This window comes from Oratosquilla oratoria, chromosome 12, assembly GCF_046742065.1.
Source record: "Oratosquilla oratoria isolate Oo_2021 chromosome 12, ASM4674206v1, whole genome shotgun sequence".
In the NCBI taxonomy this organism is placed as follows: domain Eukaryota; kingdom Metazoa; phylum Arthropoda; class Malacostraca; order Stomatopoda; family Squillidae; genus Oratosquilla; species Oratosquilla oratoria.
Window position 1 is genome coordinate 49,824,144 of NC_134788.1, and position 11,007 is coordinate 49,835,150.

At 42.0% G+C, this 11,007-nt stretch overlaps 1 protein-coding gene across 1 annotated transcript in view; it reads right to left on the minus strand.

Moving 5' to 3' along the window:
- Positions 1-1,155: 1,155 nt before the first annotated feature.
- LOC143031698 (uncharacterized) overlaps positions 1,156-11,007 on the minus strand; it is a 10,770-nt gene continuing 918 nt past the window's right edge. Inside the window, exons 2-4 of the mRNA XM_076195868.1 lie at positions 4,276-5,016; positions 3,658-3,846; positions 1,156-1,943 (exon numbers count right to left, since the gene is read on the minus strand). Coding sequence (XP_076051983.1) covers positions 1,623-1,943; positions 3,658-3,846; positions 4,276-5,016 — 1,251 coding nt within the window. The 3' untranslated portion in view covers positions 1,156-1,622. The remainder of the gene's footprint in view (positions 1,944-3,657; positions 3,847-4,275; positions 5,017-11,007) is intronic.

Genomic DNA, 11,007 nt, shown 5'->3' on the forward strand with positions numbered 1-11,007 from the left:
TTCATAATATATTAAGAACAATAACTTCAGTGCGAGTACTTGAGCTCTATCAATGAATGACTTAAATTCTCCAAATGTAAATTTTTCACAGTTGGTAGCACTGTTTAAGCTTATGCAAATACACTTGTAATAGCTCAGATAACAGACAAAATATGTATATAAAAGATCATAATTAGTGCTGTAAGCTTTGAACAGTTTTCAATCACACATTTTGATGCTGTTGTCCTTATTTCATTTGAAGAAGGCTCATGCAGTAAAATACCAAAGTACTAGGAACTGTTCGACCATAATTTAATTTTATTTAAATTCATTATCTCCCTTTAACACTGCCAGTCCATGTAAGAAGGATAGAATAAATACCAATCTACCGAGAGAAGACCCAAAATGAACGTTAATATACGTACAAGCATTCCCCCTACTGAACTGGATTTACTGTAAATCAGTGTGGCATCTAGTTAATTCGGGGGCAGAGCATTTGGAAAATATATATATTTTCAATTTTGTTTCGTATGTTTTCATACTTTACCATCAAACACCTTTTTAAAGACTGTAGTCATCGTCTAGAATAAATAAATAAATAAAAGACTACGACCACTCCAACACAAGCACGTACAGCAGCCTTTCATTGTGAACACAAAACTAAAGATTTCAACATTTCCCACAGATCTATAATTCGTATATACACTAATAGAAGACAAAGTGCAACCATTTACAGGCTGGAATTATTTACACTGGTGCATGCAGGGGAAAAAAAAGCAGCACTCCGTCCTCTGTATTTGGTATTGCTTGCAAGCTGTAGCTATCGAGTTGATAACTACATTGAATCACATGAAAAAAGAGAATAAACACGCACTGGTATCCAGCCCAGGTGTGTCTTGTAGTGGGGGTTTCGAATCGACATAGTGGATGCCAATTCCTTTCACGAATCAAATATGCGTGATTGCGGCAGTAGGTATTGTCAGGAATATTTTGCAATGACGCTTTGAAGCCGATGCACCAGGATCAGTGACTCCTAATACTCCATCAACGAAGCTATTGTGATTACCCAGTTTCAAACATATGGCTGACGCGACTTTACGTTCGAATCAGAAGGAAAGCACCAACCAGACAAAAAATACGTAGATAAACTTGTATAAAAGAAAAGAAAATAGAAAAAACCAATATAAATAATTTATTATTTACGTCTATTGCTCCATTCATTCTTATCTTATGCTGGGCACGATTATTTGCCATAACATATCCCAGCTCTGAGCATCCGGAGGATAATAGCTGTCGATCATTAGTCCAACACGTGATCCAAGACCATAGTTGTGAATAACACAAAAGATGTAGCATGTCGTGATAAAATGAAAAAATCCACATTTCTTGGCGTTCTGCTTGAGAAAGAAAGAAAGAAAAAAAGTCGTCATGACGTCATAATCAGACGCACTGTCATTTGCTGCGAAGACCAGGCGACATGACGTCACTCATAAGCTCCGCCTCCGAGCAAGATGGTGGATATATTGTTGGCAACATGCTCGTCTGAAACGCCATTGGCACGACAAAATTATGTATAACACAATGACGGTGTCCCTCACTAGAGAAATCACAATAAATAAATTACGAAGCGAAGAAATAGTCCTTCAAGTGTTCTGACTAAGGAAACTCGAAACTGCGTTGGGATTAATGATATTTTCATCCACAAGGGAAGGCAAGGACCCAACGGCCTGTTCGTCAAGTTTCATCATAACGTCTTTACTACCCGCCGACTGCACCTGATCCACGTCACTATTTTCGTTATTTGTAAGCGTCGTGTGTTCTGTTGTCGACATTGTTGTCGTCGTCGTGGAGGTGGTTGTGGTCATGGAAGAGGAGGAACAGGAAACGGAGCTAGTCTTGCTATCCATGGCGGGTAGTGTCGTTGGCGGGAAACCCATGATTTTTCTCGACCCAGGAACAATCACCTGAAAAACAAAACAAAATAAGAAATTAAACATTGGACTATTGGGGTGACAGGTAACATTCAAATCTAAATATAACTGGAAATCAAGAATATAGGTGTCAATTCAGAGTATTGACAATGAAATTGCGCAATATAATTGATCGTGTATGGACCGCTTAAGACGGACCCTGTGAGGCCCCATTGCCGGGGTCTAGCACGTGGGGCACCTCAAAGCCTCCTTGAGGAAACACACGTGCAGTGCCAACATCGGCCAGCGATGACTAACCTGCACCTCGGGTCTACCACGTGGGGCACCACAAAGCCTACTTATGGAAACACATGTGCAGTGCCAGCCTCGGCCAGCGATGGCTAACCCGCGCCTCGGCCAGCCACGTGACGATGAACACTAGATTCATTGAGGAACGCATACTCCGTCTTCGTGAATCACCGGCGTTAATCATTTTGCCTCCGACTTCCCAGGCATCACACTTGACCTCACGCCAATTATGAGCAAGGGTAATGACCAGCCCGTTTATATAAAGGCTGGACGAACGCCGAGGATTCAGATCGCCTCGGAGCATCACACAGTGAGCCTGGTTCGCTGCTTCTTGCTTTCTCACCTCCCCATTCCGCATGCAGACTAAGTTGGGACACAACTCGAAACTCACAGTCGTCACCTCCCCCCCCTCACCGTCTCCTCCATTGGCGCCCAACATTAATTTCTAAACAAATTCTCTCTATCTGAGTTTGTCTTCAACGAAGCCTAACACTTTCCTAATTTGGTCTCACGCCCTCTTAAAACGAAACCAGAAGCCTGTTGATCATCCCAGGATCAGGGGTGAAATGTGAAAATGTAAAAGTTTGAAAATCAACTGGAGAAGTTCTGTAGTAACCGCCAAGTAAGTAATCACAGGGCACATGTTATCCGTCACACGTATCGTCAACCGTCAAACTAGTGATGACGGTGATGAAGAAGCCCGAGACACAGACGGCACAGCCTCTTCCGGGAGATTATCTATGTCTATAAACCAGTTATATTCAAATGGAGGTTGGAGGTAGGATGTTGAAGGAAAAATAGCCCAGTGTGATGACCCCCCTACAACTGCCACATCGAACACAAAATGCAAGTTAACGTACCGAATCTTGATTTACGTATGCGACAAAAGTTAAGGAATATTATGCTATAATTAAGTTTATTTACCGGGTGTTTGATGCTTTATCCACGTGAAAAAAAAAAAAAAAAAAAAAAAAAAAAACGACATGAACTACTTTGCTTCACCGATGCAGTTGTGATTGTTGGTCCCCGTGTCCGTATGCGTGCGTGAGTCGTGTACACCGCGTACGTACATTTACACGCATGCTTGCCCTTGCATTAAACGTCTATCATGAATCTTATCTTTTTTTTATAGATTTAATTTATCTTATCAATGAAATGTGATATCAAGTTGCTGTGAACTCAATCACGTTAAATGGCGCGCAAGCATTCGGACTGAGCCATGTGACCAGACCCCGTGCTTCCCTTCACGTTGCTGTCACTTGCTAAACAAGAGCACACGAGTCCAGGCAGGCAATGATATCATAACCTACACAGGCTGCCCTAATTCCTCCTCCTCCCACTTAAAGTCTAAGTACACGAATCCCATCCACTTGCTCGGGGGCGGAGCCTAAGAGTGACGTCATGTCGCCTGTTCTGAGGATTATGACGCCATGATTTTCCCCCCCCACTTTATATTTACCTCGAACAGTTGAGCGCGGGAGTGGATGGCATCCAGAAGCGGCCTGTTTTCTGGATTACTCAAGACTGAAACGACGAATTTCCTCGTCTCTGCCTGAAGCTGCTCGATTTCTCGCTGGAGTTCTTGGTTCTTTCGCAGAAGTTCGGCCGTTTTCATGGTGATGCCCAGCAGACCAGACTCACGTAGCACCTACGGGACGAGAGAAGGCATCAAATATATAATTACATTTCTTGTCCCTTTTCGTGTATTACGCTTTCAAACATGGATAAGAAAATAAAATAACTAAGATAATTTATTCTATTTGAAATATGGACAAGAAGAACAAAATAAACGAGTTGATGAGACAACCAGGACAGCTCTGAGGTCATATGATGATGACGTCAACTAAGGGGGCGTGCATTGCCGCTAGATATGCGTGACGACGTCACTGCGCGTTGAGATGCGCGCTAAACGGCTGACCTGTTTATGCGATCCCTAAAGGTGATATGACCAGACACAAACACACGTGTGTGTGTGTGTATATATATATATATATATATATATATATATATATATATATATATATATATATATATATATATATATATACAAACACCCCACCCACTCCTCCTCCCTCACCTCGGCCGTGCGCAGGAACCTTCTCCTTCGAGAAGCATACGACTCCTTGTTCCCCCCAGCTTCTGTAGGAGTACTGGGCGACGCTGGCTCCGTCGTGGGCGTGCTGGGAGACCCCAAACCCGCGTCTTCGCTCTCCATGGGCGTCGCTGCGGCGGCGGCGGCGGCGGCAGGGTCCAGCCGGGGCCTCTTGGCCTCGCTGCCCAAGAGGTCTGTCGTCGTCGTCGTCAGCTCGTCAGGCGAGACGACGATAGCTCCGGGCTGGTCCAACTCCCCTTCGACGTGAGCCATTGGAGGAGGAGGAGGGGGCAGGGGAGGGGGGAGGGGCGGTGGCGGGGAGATGGCCGGGGGAGGGGCAGCCAGGGTGTAGGTGGGGGAGGAGGAGGAGGAGAGCACATCGCTCAGAGAAGGAAGACTGGAGGAGGAGGAGGAAGGAGGTTGGGGAGTCGCTGGTACCGGGGACGGGGTCGGGGATGCGGGAGGAGGGGAAAGAAGCGTGGAGGTGAGTTGAGGAAACAACGACGACGAAGTCAAAGTCGACTCAGTCGTTCGGATGTCGACTGTCGTCGTTGTGGTGGAAGATGAAGTAGTGGTGGTGGAAGAGGAGCAGTCGGAGGGTGTTGGGGAGGGAGGGGAGTTGGTGGTAGTGGTGGAAGTGGAGGTGGAAGAGGGCGAGTGGAGGAAAGCCGCTGGGCGGTGGCGTGTCACTCCACTTGGGCGAGAGCAAATGCTGTCGTAGCTCCTCTGCAAAGAAAAATATATAATTAGAGAAAAGAAAAGAAAAAAAACACACCTGTAAACGAGTATAGAAAATAAAATAAAGCAAAGAACATTTTAGATAAAACTATAATTCGAGTCTACCAAGGGAAAAAACAAATTCGATTTGAGAAAGTACAAATAGTAAAAATGATAAAAAAGACCAACTTCGACTACATATATATACTATCCTTATTTTTTATCCTAAATTTAGTGGTGTTATTTATTCAAAGGTAACTCCCAATGACAAAGACGTGTACTGTAATGTTGCGCGATTAGCCATTACCGTACCTATGCCACCCAGCCCACAAGCGGACTGGCGTTCCCGCCAACCCTTCCCGCCTCCACGACAGACGACAAAATCGAGAGATGATATATCTCTACCCTGACACCATTTGCAGCCCTGGTCTGTTGTGCGCTGAAGCTGAAATTTTTTTTCTCGCTCATGCAGAAATAGAAATATGATAAGTATACAAAAACGAATGAATAACTAAAATCGATATCAAAAGTTAAGTTCAAGTGAAAACGTGTCAAATGTGACATCAGGGGGAGAGGGACTACTTGTTCGTCGTGACGCATCCTTGGGGCATGACAAGGGACCCCTTCATGTCGACTGTTGACATTTGGGTCAGAGACTGTGACGTCATGATTTTTCGTTTTTTTTTATTCTTAAAAAGGGTGTGCACGCGTGTACATGCTTGTAAATAATTAATTCACCTGAGACGACATCCTCACTATCGCTAATACGTATTAATCAATCGTGAAAGCATACATGAGATCAGTTTTAAAGAAATCGCCTGGCTACCAAATTAATCAACGTTAATGTTCATCACGAGTGCAATCGAAGCGACTGGAAGGAATGGGAGTGGAGGGGGGAGGAGGAGAGGGAAGGCAACGCGTGGAAAAAATATACTACAGAGTATTGGGGACGTGGAGGGTGTGGGAGGGAGGGAGTAGGGGCTACATGCACGAAAGTCACGGAAGTAAAATAATCATGGCAATAACATTAATAATGATAATAATAATAACGGTTTTTACGCTGAGGCAAACGAGGAGAAGGCGATGAAGGATGAGGAAGAGGAAGAGAGAGAACAGAGTTCTGCTTGTGGGGTCACGTGGGCTCGTGGCCAGGTCCACGTGACACAGGGAGGGAGCCGGTGGGAGGGGGACGGGGCTATAACATGTGCGTGGTCCTAGCTCGTGAGAATACAGCTACACCCAAGAAATTGAGCGTGTCAATAAAATTGCTTGCCGACAGGGATAATAACTATATAAATAACAATCCTTGTGTATAAATGTATATATATATATATATATATATATATATATATATATATATATATATATATATGGGTGTGTGTGTGTCGTATGCGTATGTGTATTTGTGTGTACACACATCTTCCTACTATCAAAACTGGACATATATTTCGCATAAAATCTTGGTACCACTTCTATAATACACCATTCACGAACATTTCACATCGGCCTTTATAAAAGCGGTTTGTGAATAACATTTCAATATTCGTATTAACATTCTTTTTTCAGTGACGTCATGTCGACTATGCAGCCATGGACGGATATGGTCAATAAAACGGACTTCACAAATTTCCTTCTCACTCGACTTCACCTATACTTTCGATACAATGGCGCAATAATCCGGATCGCACAATACTGCGTGTGTCGAGAGAATAACTTTGAGCCAATATTCTATCAATAATATTATGGTCTCAAAATGAGTTGATAATAAATTATTTAAGAAGTATTTATGCATAAATTCTATAATTTTTCATGATAAATACGAATTACGAAGTTGAGAACGAAAAACATATTAGAATAAAATGTCGGATCTACAGTAAAAACAAAAAAAAACTTTGGAATTTCAATAAACTTGAAAGCCACCTTTCTATCTTTGAGAGAAATATCACACGCGTACCCAAGACCTGCTAATGCGGAAGAAGTGGAGAAGGAGGAGGAGGAGGAGGGGGGGGATAGCGGCACTATCACAGAGCTATTGACCGTGGTGGACCATCCCCACCCACTCTTCCACCTCCTCCCGATTTCCCGAAACCGGCTCCTAGCTCAGGACTGTGCCCGTGGACCCAGCTAACGGTCACTGCTTGAGGGTAGATTTAAGTTCATCTACGTGCCTCTGGTTCGTAGGAACGTCTAAGATAATGCAAGCTGTTACTGTACCCCCTTGAGCAATGTACATGTCTCCGATCTTTAAAGAACAAGAAACTAAAGGGGCTGAGGGTTTGAGTATAAGTGCAATGTACAATAACTGTTTTCAGAATTGTGTATTATAAAAATCACCCTATTATATAAATACCCTAACGATTTTTTTTATCTAACAATCAACCCCAATATTTTCTTTATAGATTATGTGCATGGTTATATCACCCTCTATGCTATTCTAAGAACTTATGCACTTAGAAATAAATTATGTCCGTCTGCACGACGTTACGTCACCAGTGCTTTCTACTCTCCCGCCATTTCCAGCTGACAGGTGAGAAACAAATATATATAAATAAAAACAACATAACAAATTTATAAAACATAATTTCCATTATATTTTCCTGTCCGCAAATTAATATTCGCAATAGTCATACCCATAAAAAAATATACCAATACAAAAAAATAATAGCTTCACTTGCTTGGGAAATAAATCCCGCTCGATACCTACGCCATACATTGAAGCGACATGACGTCACTAGCCACACCCTCTCGTGGAGTCGGTAGGCCTGGATTTTTTTTTTTTTTTCCTCGCAGATGATTATTCTCACAGTCCCATTGCCATCGCTGCTGCCTTGGCCTCAATGCATAGATCAAGTGAATTATGCAAGTCATCTCTGCAACGTAATATTTCCACTCGAACCAAACTATTACGGTGACACTTGATACATCTGAAGAGTAATAGTTCTATTGGCATACTCGTATCGTATCTACACAGCGATTTAACAAGAATGGTGGTCAAATAATCCCTTCACCCAAAAATATAAGTGCTGCATTATATATATATATATATATATATATATATATATATATATATATATATATATATAATGCCACAGGGTCGACAATGTTTTTAATTAATGGAAATATAAGAAATAAATGTTATCCCACCAAGAATAGAGACGACTATGACGTCACGTCGATGAAGTCCATGCGTACATGACCATTGTCACGTGGTCCAGTTCCCACACCTACCCGGCGGGTTTCGCACGCACCCAAGTCCTCCAGCCATTAAATGTGGCGAGTTTTAAAGATATATCTAGCGTAGGAAGGGACTTTGGAGTTACCTCTACGGACCAGAGGCACGAAGACTTTCATCTACTAAAAAAATACGGAATGGATGCTAAGAGGATATTGTATGGGGCAGAGACATGGAACATAAGAAAGGAAGAGTTTAAACATATTTGAGATGAAACGTCTGAGAAGTATGATAGGGGTTACAAGGCTGGAGAGAGTGAGAAAAGACGGGGTGGAGAGGGAGTTGGGAGATGGGGTTGAAGGAGTATTTGGGATGGTTTGGACACATGGAAAGAATGAATGAAGAAAGATTAGTAAAAGAGGTGTGGAAAGCAGAGGTGGAAGGGGTGAACATGAGAGGGCGACCAAGGATGAGGTGGATGTATAGGGTAAACGGGGCATTGGGAAAGAGGGGAGTGTCTGTCGAGGAAAGTCGGGAGAGAACAGAAGATAGGGGTGAATGGAGAAGGGTTATGTATGGATGATGCTGTGATGCATGAAAGGGGGTGAAGGTGGGGGAGTTTGTGTGAGAAATAAATTGACGCAGCCCGAAGGGAATTACCTCCGTCTTCCCTATTTCTGCATGAGGGGACGGAGAGGGGGGGGGGGGTCGCCGATTTAATGAAGCGGCCTTGCTGTGGATGCGATGTGTCTTGCGACAATGCTTCTGACCCAGGGCAGTGGGCGAGATGCAGGGATGACCCGTTATCCAGGAGGAACCAAGGTACGAGTAAGAGGGAGGGAGGGGAGTGGAGTATGTTGGGGATGGAATGGGTGGGAGTGGTTTATATATATATATATATATATATATATATATATATATATATATATATATATATATATATATATATTGCTACCTCCCTTGTAAGAAAACAACAACATTGGCATATGCATTATTTACCTAAATATAATACCTGTCACACACAATGGAATAGAACATAATATGTGTCCTCTCCAATTCCCGTTACATGTCGATAATTTGAAAAGTCGTCTGGCAAATCCCAAGTTACAACAAAACTTCAGAATTATACCAACACATATTTCCCTTTTGTTCTGTTGCTACATTATTGTTTACAATAACTAGTTTTATTATTAAATATACTGATGGAAATGAAAATACAAAATAACTGACAAGGAAATTTCTAGATTGATTACTCATCAGGTCTTTCTAATAATTCTATCTCCCTCAATTTAATAAAATCTGTTGGCGACATCTACAACCAAACATTTCGTCGCTCAGTGGCAAAATGAATGTCAACATTTGTTGGTTCAAAATGAACATTTTTCGTAACAGAATCGAATTCACAAAGTTCTCCTTCCCATTATGAATAAACACTAAAATAATCAGATATAATAAATGAAGGCAAATAAAAGAATATATAACATAATAAATTACTTATTTGGAATTTATGTACCCGAATGAGAGGATTATCTCTTGTTCTGGCTAAATGCCAGATACCACCAGAAACCAGGAACCTGTGCGCTGTCACGTACATTACTATATTCTTAATTTAATTTGTCTGTAATACAATTGTTTGACGGCGGTTTGTACAAACATATACATTTATGGCAGTATAAACGTGAGAAATTAAGAACGACCCCCCAATCCTGGTTGGTAGATCGATCACTTAGCAGATGCTCCCTCTCCCGTTTCTCTTCTCCAACAGATGCGCACGCGCCTATCGACAGCGGCCGTGGTAAAGCAAAGGAACATTTCTCTTCCTCTTCCCAATATATCCCCTTTCGTAATTATCGTACAACTCGACGTTTTTTTTTTTCAGAAAGGTTTAGGAATTATAAGTTCCGTCGGGGTCAAAGGACTGCCAGCGAGTCGCAGGGTCCCTGGAGCAACAGGCCACACAGGAAACTGATACTTATCACACGAGCCCATTAGGCCTAAAATCCCTTCCCAAAAATTCAGGCCGACGTCCCTTCCTTTGCAACCGACTCTCGCACTTCGGACACGCGTACATTGAGCCCAAATTCACTTGCGGAAGACAACGCTCCCGACCCTCGCTGTCGTCTCTACCGACCTTCGCTTCTCTCCCATGCATTTTAGGCCTAATGACCTTGTGTCATAAGAGCGAAAGTCGCTTGCTACGGGACGAACCTTCCTCCTCATTGCAAGTTATTTTCACGCTTATTACACGAGCAAATTAGGCTTAAAATACCCTTCAACAAGATGTTCATTACTACAGCGATCTGTCAGAAATAGTCTGTAGGGTCGTACCATTATCAACAATATTCAAATTAAGAAATAACGCAACCATCAAATTACAACAACGTGCATGAAACAAAAATAACATAATTCAAGAACCGCCAGTGGAGATCTTGTAAGAGAGAGAGAGAGAGAGAGAGAGAGAGAGAGAGAGAAAGAATGAGCATCACTCGACGTTCGATGCAAAGTGAAAGCACAACTCAAATCAACGACTCTTAAATTAAATGACTCTATTTGAATTTCCTTCAGTATCGTTTATCATAATTTATTTAGTCTTATATTTGACAATATTTGCACAAATGAGAAATGCTCAAAATGTTACTCTATAAATAAACAAGGTTGGTGAATAGATACTGACAAATGCAAATAAAATAATTTAGTGTAGCCAAACACAAATTATAATAATAATAATTACTATAAAATCATAAAAATGCGGACAACAAAAGGAACAAATACAATATTCTAACCAACGTTTCCTTTTAATAGAATTTAGTTATTAATTCTTTTTCAGA